The 15,919-nt window shown below is 38.9% G+C and overlaps 1 protein-coding gene across 1 annotated transcript in view; it reads left to right on the forward strand.

The window, feature by feature from the left end:
• srcin1b (SRC kinase signaling inhibitor 1b) overlaps window positions 1-9,124 on the forward strand; it is a gene marked incomplete at both ends in the record, with an annotated part of 59,106 nt that extends 49,982 nt beyond the window's left edge. Inside the window, 1 exon segment of the mRNA XM_079805677.1 lies at window positions 8,966-9,124. Coding sequence (XP_079661803.1) covers window positions 8,966-9,124 — 159 coding nt within the window.
• Between the last annotated feature and the right edge of the window lie 6,795 nt (window positions 9,125-15,919).

The raw sequence follows: 15,919 nt of genomic DNA on the forward strand, positions 1-15,919 counted from the left end.
AACTGTGCTTCTTCTGCACAGTGACAGTAATGTTGTGACACTGTGGTAGCAAATCAATTTTAACAAGCTTAAAGTCTTTAAAGCAAACGTTTCAAGAGCCAAGAACAAACAGGCAACACAAAAAACATGTCAGTTACTGCAGTCTAAATGAACTGTGCCTGCTCATCTGTCTCCACAGCTTTTCCATACACTATATCTTTCTTATCTTTGTACTCGCCTCAATGTCTCTCATTCCGTTTACTGTATAGACAAGCCGTTAGTTACAGGAAACTGTAGCAGTAGTGACCAAAAATGCAGAACTTCTGAAGAAAACATCCCAGGTCTATTAGACAGTGTCAGAGATATCAGGGCAACCTGTGTCTGTGTATGTACTGTACGTGTGTATCTTGTTGCATTGTGAGGAGTACTACTTATGTCTCGCAATGAAAGAAAGAGTGTGAAACGGTGCTAATATCAGCTTCTCTGCACACACGCAGGGTGTCAGTCAACACTACGGCTGCATGCTGGTCTGTAGAGATTCCCTGTGCTTCTTTCTTTCATTCAATTAGTGTTTCTATTTCTATTCCTTAGGCTCCGTTCCAAAACCTAGCGAACTGCGTCCACATATGCAGCAACCGAACCGGTCACTAATGGGTCAGCGACTGATTTGAAACGCTCAATTAGTGACACAATTAGTGCACCTCACGTGAAATGCAGAAGAGTCTCAACTAATGCTCACAGTTTGTACATATTTCACGTGTAGTTATTGTAATAACAGTAAATTATGCATAGTAATTATGCATAGCAACCAACCCTAAATCAAACCCTAACCCTAGTTACATAGTAAGTACCTGTAGTTAATTAATATTACTCATTACACTGTAACAGGGGCACCTAAAATAAAGTGTAAACTATTTATTGTATTATAATAATTATATTTACAATATAATAAAAATATTTGTATATTTTTTTGTATATATTTTTATCTTATAAAAATATATTCTAATCAAATAATATTTCCATTACTATTATTGATAATTAATACCACTACTACTACTACTACTACTACTACTAATAATAATAATAATAATTGTAATAGTGGAAATATCATTTTTAATTAATAGTGATAATTAATACTAAATTATTATTATTATTATCATGAGATGCTGGGATAGGATCCAGCTTCCCCATGACCTTAAATGGGACAAGCAGATCGAAGAATGGTTGGATCATCATCATCATCATTATTATTATTATTATTTTATTCTCTTAACCCTCTGGTACTGTTCGCATGTCGCATGATTTTTTTTATTTCAGTGAAATTATTGTACTATATTTTAGTTCAATAATTTTGTTTATTTAATATTTTGTATTTTAGGGGATTTTATGGTACAAAATTGTATTTATGTAGTAGTTTTAATCCATTTATTCTCTTTTTGAGCATTGACCTGAAAATGAAATTTCCAACTTAAACGGTTGTAAATCTCAAATGCTTTGGAGCACACACTTAAGTTTGGTCTCTTTTTAAAGATGGCACTTAGCAGATTATTGCTGAAGTGAAAAAAAAACAATTTTCAATTTTTATATGAAATATATTTCCAAAACACGTTTTACTCTAAAACTGTATGAAAATCAAAGCCTGATACAAATAAATCTAAACAAGATGTGCACCAAATTTGAGGTTGATATCTCAAAAAATGAGCTTTCAGTAAGATTTTGTTTGTGAGCAGTACCAAACGTTTCCACTAGATGAAATTTGTTGCCCATACGTTTCCAATGCGCTCATTTCTGATTGCCAACAATACAAGTGTGACTATGGGCCCTATCATACACCGGCGCAATGCAACGCCAGGCGCAACGCAAATGTTTTTTGCTAGTTTCATCCTGACATGGTTATCATTTTCACATCCAGTGCCACGTTGTTTAAATAGCAAATGCTCTCGCGCCCATCTGTCCGCCGTGCTGGTCTGAAAACCAGGTGTTCAGGCGCATTGTTGGCGTGTTGCTATTTTGAGAAACTGAAAACAACTGCGCTATTGACCAACAAAAACCTGGTCTAAAGTTGATAGCGCAGTATTTTTTGTGTTATTTAAAGAGCGCGTTAGTAATATGCACCTACAAGCGGGTGCACAACGTGCGTACACTGCTTATTAGGTGAGTGACTCGTTAGGTTGAGGGTGTCTATATTCCGCCATGTAAATAGGGAATCCGCCATGGTGCGAGCGCAACTGGCTTTTAAAGGGAATGGGAGATGAGACTCTGATTGTTTTATTGCACATTATGCCCAAAACACACCCATGACTCATTAAGAGACTAGGTACAACCCTTTTGTACAACCCGACTGTTTTTCCGTCGTTAAAATAGCAAAAGTGGTTTCGGACATGCCATAAGTGCACCTGCACCATGAGCCCAGACCATGTGCTCAGATCGTTAAAATAGATCAGTATTTCCCACTCATAGACTAATTACACTCTAAAAAAAAGTCTCGTAATCATAAGGGAACCTTTTTTAGTGCTATATAGCACCAATTTTGGTGCTTCAGTGGTTCTTCAGAGGTGCTATATAGCACCTTAGTCAAAGAACTGGTGAAGAACCTCTGAAGAACCACTGAAGAACCACTGAAGCACCAAAAATGGTGCTATATAGTACTAAAAAAGGTTCCCCTATGATTACGAGCCAAGAACTATTTTTGGTGCCATATAGAACCTTTTTTTTTTTAGAGTGTAGTGGCGGTGCGCCACAGAATGAACACCCGGCGCCACATATTGCGCGTCGTTATTCATTAACTTTTTTAAATCTCACACCAAACTGCCACACCTGCTTTTGATATGAAAGTCTAAGCTTTTCAAATTTAATACGAAATTCAAACAATAAATATCGTTTTGGCGCCAATGTGGCATAACAGTTAAAGCCAGAGGCGTTGAAAAACAGATTTGCGACATGCTCTCACCTCCCGGCGGCGCGCGCGGTCACGTGGTTCACACAAACCAGCGCTCTGTCAATGCATTTCAATGGCTTAAGCGGATACACAACAGTTTTACTATACAGGTATTTGCATCAATTCTTAATTACGTCAACCATATTTACAGGATCATTTTATTATGGAGAGTGATGGAGATGCAACATTGTTAACATTAATATTAATGTTTTTCTTGTATTTAGCTCTCAGGTATTCCTTACTAATTGCTCACATTCATACTAATTGATGGTCAAATGTGACTATACACCTAAATTATTTTTCAATTAAATAAATGTTCTATATTTTAGTTTAATAATATTTATTGAATATTTCGAGGATATCTTTTAGTACTAAATAGGCCTACTATTTGTGCAATAATTATGGTCCATTTATGACCACTTAAAATATTTTGTATTATTTAATAATACAATTAGTGTAGTAATTAAGGTTAAAATAGATCATTCCAATGCAAAGCGGCAAATTAGAGTCATTTTGTGGCTGGAAAAATAATAATTTTCATTTGTAAAGCCATGGTTTATCCACCAGGTGCTTGCATGGCTCTTTAATAAATATACATGTATCTAGTCTGGTAGCTCAAAAAAGTAATGCAGATCATAACTGCTTACCTATTTTTAGCTTTTGCATTTTAATAAATATTTAGACATGATCAAACACTAGATTTCTTTAAATTTGAAATTTTAACTTATATCCTAATATTTTTTAATGATACTTATATAAGCACACACAAGTGAATATTAATGAATGTGAGCAAATATAATTTAACCCAAGAAAAGATTAAAATAGTGCTAAAAAGGCAAACTTATTTTTCCCTATATGTACAGTAGGCTATACACATATGAATCAAGATCGAAAACAATACCACCCCCATCCAGGGCTCTGAACCGGTTCAAGGAACAAAAACGAAAACCGGAAACGAACGAAATTTTAAGAGGAACAAAAACAAAAACGAAATCAAAATCAATTTGAATCGTTCTGAACAGAAACGTTAATTTGAAATGGCCATTAACCGGTTAATAACGTTATTTTATCGTTCTTTTAATATTTTAATTTGGCAGTGACCAATCATGAACAGAGTAGTACAGCATGTGACGTTGACGGATCAAGCGTGAGTGAAATGCCCGCGCACCATAATCTATGAATCTACCTGTACGCAAGTCAGTGTGAGCGCACATTTTCATGCCTCAAGTACATTTCTTTCCCCGCTGAGGTCTACAATGAATGTGCAGGTATTGGAGGACATTCTTTTCGTATGTTTAAATAAGTAGTACGGACTTTAAGCTCAAGATTCCGTTTAAAGGTCCCATGGCATTACATTTTCATTTTATGAGGTATTTCAACATTAATATGAGTTCCCCTAGCCTGAATATTGTCCCCAAGTGGATAGAAATGTTGATCGGTGTAAAACCGAGTTCTGGGTGTCTTTCTCTGCCTTTGAGAAAATGACAGGCCAGACGAGCCAATCCTGAAGTCTCCTGGTTTGACGTCCAAGCAGGAACGGTTCCCTCCCTTTCCTCCGCCCAGAGAATCTGGCACACCCATGCAAACGCTTGAGAGAATAGAGATCATGGCTTGTGAACGAGTGAACGCTGGCAGTTTCTCAGTGTTTGGATGTACAAATGAAAACAGAAGTCTTTTTTCAGTTCCTTCTGATCTGTGATCAGTGGTTCGCGAACGATCTTTCTTTTGAACCAGTTCTTTTTAGTGAACCGAATCAGTTCACCAAATCGGACTGAATCGTTCTAAACGTTTCGCGTCTCCAGTCAGCGCTGATCCATAATTTACTAAAGTTACTAACTTTCTGACATGAGTGACAGTCCCTCCGACTAGAAAAGACTAATAACCTGAAGTATATGCTGTAACTACCAAGTTCAGACATGCTGAGAACTGATGTGAAGTGAACTCAGGTCCATCCGTCTCTCTGGCAGCAGCTCGTGCCTGCTCCTGCTTCGTAGACCTCGTTAAACCACGCCCCTCCGCTCATTTAAAATGCAAAGATGTCAGCCAATCACAACAGTGGCCGTTTTTACTGAAGTCTCACAGCAGACACACCTCTTGAAGCAGGGCATTCAGCCACAGGGCAAACAGCAGTATAGAAAAAATGCCTTTTATTTCTAAATTATGACATTTTATGATGTAAAAGTCATACTAACAATATAAGTACACCTCAGGAAACACTATAAAATAAAAGAAAAATGCCATGCCATGGGACCTTTAAGCCTATCCAAGTAGGTTACTAGCATCTATCAAACATTTTTCCTATAGTCTTTCAGATTGCCAATACAGGACAGGTCAATGTTTTCTATATAGACGGTTGATGCTTAAATGGTATGTTATATTGCATTAAATGATCAAGCTTTATTAGCTGACTGAATTTGATTATGTGATGCAAGGACGTGTTGCGCAGTGTGTGCTTTGAAATTAGCAGTTGACGGTGCATTAAAAGAGCAATGGTTATCCAGTTTATTTATTCTTTATTCATGCAATTTTTAAAACAAGTCGTGTTGAAAAAAAGTTATGTACAAAGAATGTCATCACTCTTCTGAAAAGAATTAGGCATAAGAGCAGTGACGGCGCTACACCGGGGCTAGGGGGGGCTAAAGCCCCGTCAGAATTTTGAATAGCCCCGGTTTAGCCCCCCCAAGCAGTTGAGAATCAAATGGACCGTTTTTTGATAAAGAATACAGAGTGCAGGCCGAAACCCTGTCTCTGATGGGGTCCAAAAGGAGAAAAGAAAGAGGAGTCAGAGAGAGAAATGCCCTTATCGAAGGCCATTAGGCTACAGAAAATACACACAGTGCTGCCGCTCCCACCATGCATCACACGCGATGCGTAGGGCACCACAAGAAAATGCTCTCTCTACCTAAATGACTCTAAGTGATCACGCTTAGGGCATCAAAACGGCCAGCGGCGGGACTGTGTACACACTTTAATCTAACTACCGGTAAATCTAATCTAATCCGTTAATACGACGACGAAGTGACTCCGCAGGATTTGTGACATACAATGCGCATTAATGGCACTTACTGACGACCACTGTCGTTATTGTGAGCATGTATACAAATAAAAGTAGACAATCTAGCCTATAATTTATAATTATGTCTTAAGCACAGTATGGCCAAAAATTATGCAGTAGGCTAAAGTGAGTTTTTCCCGCTGTCATGAGGAAAAAAATCCATCAGAACGTGCCGCCGCTTTCGTCGACCAGAGGGTTAAAGAAAACGTAGGCCTATAGCCTATTTAGTTTCATATTTATGTTTAAATAGTAGCCTATATTATAGAGCCCTGCATTTCTGCCCAAGCCCGACGGTCCCGACTTTTTTACACCCCTATAGGGCCGGGCTTCGGGCCAATTGTCCCGTCATACCTCAAACGCGGGCCGGGCTTCGGGCCTTTTTAGGCTTCTCCTTCATTTTATATTTTAGACATTCAAGAATTAAAAGAAACAATGAGATATGCTGCGCTGGTGGAAACAACATGAGACCATGATATCGCGAGTCCGCAACTGTCAAGACTGATTCGCGCATTAGAGGACGGTGCTATGCCTACACGAGCCCACAAATGAGTAAAGCAAGCCAACACGCAAACTGCCGCAAGTGATACTGAAAATAAGCCAAGTCTGAGATGTTCAAAAACACAACCATCTTCATTAAAACTAATGCGACTAAAGGCTCTTACCAGTGTTCAGGTCGCTCTTTCCCATAATGCGGTCTTTGATGTTGAAATGAGCTGATGAATAAAATGCTCATATCTGTTGCTTTCGTTGACATGAACTCCGTTAAATGTGCATATAGCGCTGGAATTGAAGATCGGATTTATATTCATTTCACGGAGAGGTAGGCAAGACAACCATGTTTTTTTTATTTATTATTTGTTTAGATTGTGTAGCCCGTTTCATTTGCGCCCGCCGTTGCGATCTGCCTGCCTCATCTTGTCAAAAAATATTTTTATTGTGATGGTGGTGATAATAGGCTAAACGTTTAAACGATGCTTTAAGTGTTTATATGGATTTTATAAGCAAGAGAAGTCAAGTGTTGATTTGAGAGGCTAAAGTGTTGGGTTAACTCACTGTCGGCCAGGGCCGCTTGGTCGTCACTTTAAATAACAAAAACTTTAATTTAACAAGCAACAAAATGCTTCAAATATTTTTCTAAATAAACTTAATAAAGAAACAAAACGAAATATAACTACTTTGACATTAATAACAAAACTGAAATATTTTAATGGCTGCAACTAATGTGTAATAGGGAGGATAAAAAAAACACGGGATCCAGTCGGGCTGATCATTTTGATGAGCTGTCGGACACGGGCCGGGCTAGGGCTTAGTTTTGAGGCCCGTGCAGGGCTCTACTATATTAAAAAAAAAATATTATTTCATCTATGTTAAAAAAGTGAACAGCTTGAGCAAGATCACTACATCATAAGACTAAGATGCCCAATATGTCGGGGGACATGCGGATCAGACATGATTTTGACTTCATTACGTTTTGTTATGCAGAAAGCCATTTTTTTAAAGTGAATTTCGTTTTGTTTAAATTGTATCTTTACTTGAATCAATAAAGAAGCAAACCAACCAAGAATGTTCGGAATGGATTGACATGCTTAACGAAACCTGCCTGTTTCCGCGGCCTTTAAGACTGAAACAATATGTCTTTCTGTTTTTAATAGCCTACATTTCTTATATAGGCTATTCATCTAAACGCAATCGTACTGCAAAAAATGTTCTTCTTAGTATTTTTGTCTTTTTTCCTAATCTAAATATCTAAACATTCTTAAATCAAGATGCATTTACTAGATAAGTAAAATGACAATATATTTTTTCTTCTTTTCAAAATTTTGTCACCTTTGCATGTAAAAGGTTTTTGTCGTTGTCTTGTGGTCACCTAAATAAAAAATCTATTTTGTTGAATATGCCTATTCTTTGACCATATATAATTTTAAACTACACTTCTGATGAATGTGGTGTGTACCATAGCTGCTTTTATTTAAAAAAAGAAAACGACAATTTCTTTATGAAGTAACTATGATATCATGAATACTGATTATTTTCTTAGCACCCCCACATATTGGTCTAGCCCCCCCTTAGCACCGGTAGAGAAAATATTCTGGCGCCGTGCATGCATAAGAGCTAGGCCACTTTCGATTGTCTAACGCTCCATTAAAACAGGTCCGCTGTTTATGCTTTGTAATTAATGCATGTATTTCTGTTGTGGTTTTAAAAATGTTTTGAAATAAATATTCAAGTTTAATTATCATGCGTATTATTATTATTGAGTGAAAAATAAGTCTATTTATACATATTTGTTTAAAGTATAGGCTAAATTAAAATAACGTTATTAACCGGTATTTTTTTCAAATCAAACCGTTATCGGAACAGTAATGTTTATTGAGGAACGCAAAAAACGTAAGCTATAATATCGATTCTGCTCGGAGTGAACCGATTTATATTTTTTTCAGTTTTTAAGCCCTGCCCCCATCCCATGCCACCGCCCGCCTGCCACCACAAATTGGTTTCTAATCTGAGGGAAACACTGTAGGGCCTTATATTTTCAGTACCATTTAAACTTTTCAAATCATGTCGATTATTTAATTTTTTTGGTGTTCACACAGCAAGTGCCAAAACCGTTATTTTCGATCAAAAATGACCGAACAGCACTAGAGTTTATTTCTCACATTGTGACCATAACTTTCTCAAAATTAGTGTTATTTTCACACTATAAGTCAGAGATGAGCTTCCATTCCACAAATAGCTTACCAGCTTAGCAATCAAAAGCACAATGCAACTCTCACATATTCTTCATAATATCGTGTGGAACAACCTTCACATCAGGAGGAGAGATGTTGCACTGGTGGGCAGCGCACTGGGTTTTGGAGCAGAGCTTTCATCGTGACACTCTTCAACAAGTGTGAATTATTCAAACTCAGTCCCATGGCTAAACAAACACGGTCATTTTCCAACCCAACCCAGCATGCTGCTGTTTATTCATGTTTGTTCTCTCTGGTTCTCAGCCTGTAGGCACTCCTCCGGGCTCGGCGAAACTGGTGCAGCCATCTGCCGCGTCTCGCCTGCGCCACCTACAGCAGAGCAGCCTGGAGCGCCGGAGCAGGAAGCAGCAGGAGGAATTCCCTAAGCTACAGCAGGGTCAGCAGCAGGTATTCCACTTCTAACAATAGCTGCACCCTGCTACCGCGCAGACTGACGCTCTCGCTCTGATCCACGCTAAAAGGCACGAGTCAGAAACTGTCGTTAAGTGCAAACTCATCCGTCGACTCCAACGACTGTAACACTCGCAGCTAAGCACTTACTTCCAGATAAGCTGCTACATCTCCAGTTGCTGCACAGATGTTATGGCTTTCCACTGTGCAATGGGGTTCAGTATGCACAAGTCCTCTGATTTCCCCGTACGCTCACAGATTACGTATATTTCTCTTCCATGGTACATGAACTTCCAGAAAAACAAAACAGCACAATATAGTGTATCACAATGCCAGGGAACAACGCCAAAAGACATAGTCTCTGTTTGTGGCGTGTTTCTACTCCAGGAGAAAAAGATGACGTTACAGCAGAAATATATGCTACGCAAGTGCACAGATGCAAAAGCATGGAAAGAAAATGCAGGCGTGAAATCAGCGCTTGTGCGCACATACATTTCTGTTCAAAATGATGGGGTCGGTAAGCTTTTTATGTTTTTTGAAAGAAGTCTCTTATGCTCACCAAGGCTGCATTTATTTGATCTAAAATGCAGTAATATTGTAAAATATTATTACAATTTTAAATAACTGTTTTCTAGTTTCTAAGCTGAATTTTCAGCATCATAACTCCAGTGTCACATGATCCTTCAGAAATCATTCTAATATGATGATTTGCCAAAAAATGTCTTGTTACTATCAACGTTGAAAACAGTCGCACTGCTTCATATTATTGTGACGCAAGTACTGTCACTTTTGATCAATTTAATGCATCCCTGCTAAATAAAATGAGTAATAAAAATAACAAAACCTTACTGACCCCAAACTGCACTTGCGTAGAATATCTTTCAGGCCTTAATGTCCTTAAATGTTTCAGAGATGGTGGATGGCATCTCAGTGGTGTCCAACATGCCAATGAAGTCGTAATGATGCGGAGTGAATCCTTGTGCCATCTTTCAGTTTTCCTTTCCATCTCTTTCACTCTTTGTCTATAATCCTTTAAGTAACTATACTGGTCTGAAGCACTATTTTGATGAGTACTCAAGCTGTCAGGTCCCAGTTGAAAGAACCTTTTGTGCTGTTCTTATGACAGGACAGGTCAAGGTGATATGGCATACGCGACCCAGATACTTTCTGACGCTGTCACTGTGATGCTTTAATGTGTCAAAGCTTTTGAAAGATTGGTCAGAAAAGAGAAGGAATTGGAGATGAGATGTGCTTTGATCATGTTCGGTTTTGGTTAGCTACCAACCTGGGGGAAAAAGGGGTTTCATTTACAATGTGACCATAAAACTGCTTTTGCAATGTTTTAATCTGAGCTTGGTTAGGATAAAAATATTTGGTTGAGATTTCATCCACCAGGAATTGATTGGATTGTAAAAAAATGGGAGTTTGATTCACGAATAGGGGAAATAATGCACACTGTGCGATTTTGGCCACGATTTGGTCGTCTGAGACAAATTTATCAAATCCTAAAAGATTCCTCTGTGCGATTTTGGCCACGATTTGGTCGTCTGAGACAAATTTATCAAATCCTAAAAGATTCCTCTGATCCTAGGCTAAAGTCTCCCCAGCAGCCAATTAATGGCCGTTGCGATCAAATTTTAACTCAGACGAAATTCTGGCAGTGTCAGAAGATTTGGCGCACAGTCCTGCAGTGTGACTTCTCCTAGGACGACCGTTGAATTGTCTTCATTTTTCAAGACAAACCATGACCAAAATGAGCGCTAGAGATTTCTTTGTAGCCACCATTTCAATCCTGCGTGTATGTCACCGAAAACGTCATTGATTGATGATATTAAAATTATATCGTACAGTCTGACATTAATGACAACTGAGATCTTACAGTGTGACATGGCTTACAACGGGGATCATGTTCGTACAGTCTGACAAGGAACCATCATAAAGGACTATTATAAATCGCGCAGTGTGCACCCGGCTTAAGTAATGGACAAAAAGACCAGGAACGCATATTAAAGGGATAGTTCACCCAAAAACGAAAATGTGATGTTTTTCTGCTTACCCCTAAGGCATCCAAGATGTAGGTGTCTTCGTTTCTTCAGTAGAACACAAATGAAGATTTTTAACTCCAACCGTTGCTGTGTGTCACTCATATAATGCTTGTCAATGGGGTCTAATTCTATTAGAGTAAAAAAAACATGGACAGACAACTTCAAATTAAACTCCGAACGGTATTTATGCAAATATATCACCTCATATCAGACGAAAGCTTCAGCTCTGCAGACTGCCATCACTTCCCGTGTGTGAGGTCAAAATAGCGGCCGGGTCATAGATATATACATAGATTCCTCATTAGTGCCTGCCTGGATCATGGCGTGGATCGCTCGAATGAGGAATCTACGTATACATATCTATGACCCGGACGCTATTTTGACCTCACTGACAGGAAGTGATGGCAGTCTGGAGAGCTGAAGCGTTCGTCTGATATGAGGTGATATATTTGCATAAATGCCGTTCGGTTTCTCGCAGAAACCGATCGTTTCGTGTCTTAAGACATCAATGTGTCGTCACAAGCCGCGGGGTTTAATTTGAAGTTGTCTGTCCATGTTTTTTTTACTCTAATAGAATTAGACCCCATTGACAAGCATTATATGAGTGACACACAGCAACGGTTGGAGTTAAAAATCTTCATTTGTGTTCTACTGAAGAAACGAAGACACCTACATCTTGGATGCCTTAGGGGTAAGCAGAAAAACATCACATTTTCGTTTTTGGGTGAACTATACCTTTAAGAAGGTAAATACACTTTTAATAGAAGAGGTTCTATATAGAACCTTAAAGGGATAGTTTACCACAAAATGAAAAGTAAGTCATCTTTTACTCACCCTGGTGTTGTTGTAATGCTGTATGCTCTTTTTTCTTTTAGGTTTAAAAAAAAATGTATTTCTCGTACTCATCCATATAATGACAGTGAATAGAGATCAGCATCAAGCAATTTTAAAATAGACGCAAAAGCATCACAGAATGATCCCATGCGACGTGTGCCGTATATTCCAAGTGTTCTGGGGTTATACACTCGGGTTTAGTGAAAAAAAAAGTGAAATTTTATGTATTATGTTATGTATAGACTCTATTAGCACCGCAATTCACTCTGTCTTGGCCATAAAAAACACACAAGCTGCGTCCGAAATCGAATACTTTTCTAGCGTATAGTATGCGAAAAACGGTGCGCCAACAGAGCAGTATGTCTGAATTCATAGTATTCGAAAAACAGTAGGCGAAAAGTACCCGGATAACCTATTACTTCTGGCGAGATTCTGAAGTGCGCATACGATGGACACTTTACTATCCCATGAGGCCACGGGAGACGATTTATGAATGGAGGTGATGGGACGCAAAGGACGCTGGTAGGTCACATGATAACGACAACAAGGCGGATGTAGTACGTCCGGATTACATTCATTCATACTATATAGAACGTACTTTTTTAACGGTCGCGAAGTTCGCTCAAATTCAAATGTAGTACCTACTCTCATAGTACGCGATTTCGGATGCAGCCACAGTTGTGAGAAATCAAGATTAACAAAAACATGACATGGGGTTCATGTCAAAAAAGTATCTGTGTACACCCTTAAAAATAATGGTGCCAGGAAGAACCAAAAAGGGGTTTTCACAGTGATGCCATAGAAGAACCATTTTTGGTTCCCTGAAGAACCGTTTTGTGAAAGGTTCTTTAAAGAACCATTTTTTTCTAACCATTTTATAGTATTAAGAAACTTTCTGCGCTACAAAGAACCTTTTGTGCAATGGAAAGGTTCTTTGGATATTAAAGGTTCTTCATGGAACCAAACACCCCACCAAAGAACCATTTAAGAACCTTAATTTTTACCCTCACTGAGTCAAATATCACTTTACCGTAACCGTTTGTCTGATGACAGTCAGAATGAGTTGACAGATGTGAACGCAGCAACTTCTTAAGATGAACACAACGGATATATTCACCTCAGAGAAGAAGGTTGTACTTCATGTTGCGTTTTTGTTCATCTTGATTTTCTTGTGTGCTTTTTCTGTAGGACAAAAACAAAACGGCTTTTAATTTCGAATCACTCAACGTTAAGAGGAAAATATGATCAAATGATGTAAACGAAAGTGAAGAGGAAAAGTTAACTGTAGTGTGCCCGTAGTCTTGCAGTCTCTATCTATCAGAGCAACTCGCAAAGTCAGCGTTCCCCAAAATCCATCCCGGAAGAACGAGAGGAGAGAGAGATTGCATGCAAACCCTGAGGGGAGGAAGTGAAAAATTGGATGGAAAGACAGAGAAAAGGGCGAGATAAGTTTCTCTCCTCCATCTTCTGTCATCTCTCTCTCTCTCTCACTCCTGCAGGGTTAATCTACAGACTATTAGCTAGCTGTAAGCTCAGAGTTAACCAGCCGGCTGCAGTCGTTCTAATTCACTGCAGGGGAAAATTAATGTCTCCAAAAGGAAAATAGTGAATCTTTTAATTGGCAGCGACATGACTGCAAGATAAGATGTTTTACAGACAAGCCAGTTAAAGGAACAGATCACCTAAAAAGGCAAATTGTCATTTTCTCATCCTCATGTCGCGCTTGACTTTCTTTTGTTGCAGGAGAAAAATGTTTGTAAGCTGTTGTTTTAAAGGTGGTTTGGGTGTATAAATGACACAGAAAGAGAGAGGTTTTGCCCGTCTGCGATTTCTCTGTGTGGCAGGATGGATTCCTGTCCATGTGTTGTTGTCAGGGACACCTGTCACCAAGTGTTTCTAAGGCACAGGCTGAGAGAATTAAACATGGAATGAAGCAAGCAGCCCCTCTATAGGCCACACCGCCGACAGACGGCAACAGACACTTCGTCGGGTTTTGTCGTACCCGTCAGCATCTGCTGGCATTTATTGCCGCTCGTTTTTGCCCGTTTTAACATGTTTGTTCAATCGGCGAAGCAACGTTTGTCTGGTTATGCAATGTCTGAGATGTAACGTGCTGTAATCCAGTGATTGTCCGCGTTTGTCGGTGTGAACTGGCCTTACAGTGATTTTATGCATTCCATACATTTTATAAACTGCGACTGCTCACTTGGTTAGATTGAATTCATCTAAATAACAGGAAGGTTTATAGTTATGTTCAGAATGCTATGCTATCATGTATACTGTGCTCCTGTAGCTAAAACAGCACGGCACTATATAGCAAGGTCATGATGCCCAGGGAATGCATAAACTGATAGTGTCTGCCAGAAAAATAATTGTAATGGTATACTGTATGCTGAGCTGACTATACTTACACAGTTTGAATCTTAATACAAAAGCTGGTTTACAAAGTCACAGCTGAAAACACTTTTTCATTAGTCAAAATGAGTGCATTGCATTATGGGATTTACTGTAGAATTCCATGCAGCGAGTGCGTGGCATTATTTACATACTGTGCACAGTATACTTAGTGTATACTAGTAGTATTATTTATATACTATTATAGTATTTATTCATATTTTGAATGAGCTTTTATTTTTATATTTTTGGTATTCGTTTTAATTATAGTTTAAGTTTTAGTCATTTAGTTTTTGTTTCAATAATATAAATAATTTTTATAGTTTTAGTGTTAGTTATACAACACTACTAATATTGTAAGTGGTATGGTAGTATACCATTTTCAAACATACCCTATATTGTAGTCATGTCAGGCTTTAAACCTTATGAATGCACTTTAAACAGTGTTAAATTAGTGGCTTGTGATGAACGGAAGTGTGCACTTTGGGCCGCATTTACACTGCAGGTCTCAATGCCCGATTCTGATTTGTTGACCTTTTTTTTGACGACCAGCTTACATCTTATAAAAGTGACCTATATCCGATATCTGCATTTACACTGTTCACTTGGCGAAACAACCCAAGGTAGGCGTACTGACCCAGAAAAAACGAAAAGGAAGAAAAACAGCACAATTTGCAATGGACTCAGGCGAAATGATACTAGAGGGTATGCATTGACATCACTTTCCCACCGGAACCTGCCTCCTTAGCCGGACTGAGCCTGCAGCATGACTGGATTTAATAGGGGAAACTACGAGTAAATCAAACGAATATCAGTTTAAATTAAAGAGTGTACTCGATCCTTACAACTTACCAAAGATTCATGGATATTGACATGCAGCCGGGATCAGTTATCTGACATTTATATGAGCCTGATTTCGACGCCGGGGAAATGCATAAAACAAATTTGCCTGTGAACGCTTTATATAAATATAATATAGGTAGATCTCAATCTGGGTGATCACTTATATCAGTGTTATATATAAGCCCTAGCCTGACAAGCCAGACCCACATCAAGATGTTGGGTCTGGAAACTCACCATTGACAGGGCCCAATCCGAGGGGCGGGATAAAAGGTTGTCTGCCAAATTCCCTCTGCACGCAATTGGATAGCTCTACAACCAACCGAAGCGGAGCTAACGTTAGTTGATAGATTAAACTCTGAAGTCTTCCAGAGTAGCGGCCAAAACCTTAAAAGAAGCTGATCATCAGCTTCTTTGTTTACCTGTAGCACCAAGAACCTCCGCAACTCATTCCGTCATTATGTTAAGCCCGCCCACCGACTCTATACACGATGTGATTGGCCTGACCAGAGTTTGGTTTTTCCAGCTCTGGGGTTTACCCGAGAGTTGCTAGACTGCACTCGCGGCAAAATAAATTTTCTGCCGCTAGGCTGCGTCTAGATTTCTAGGCTATATAAGCCCCGTTTCCACCGAAATTACCCGGAACAATTTGTACCAGGAACTTTTTTTACAGGAACTGATATTTACTGAATGC

The sequence above is a fragment of the Gobio gobio genome (genome assembly GCF_949357685.1).
Source record: "Gobio gobio genome assembly, chromosome: 23".
Taxonomy (NCBI): domain Eukaryota; kingdom Metazoa; phylum Chordata; class Actinopteri; order Cypriniformes; family Gobionidae; genus Gobio; species Gobio gobio.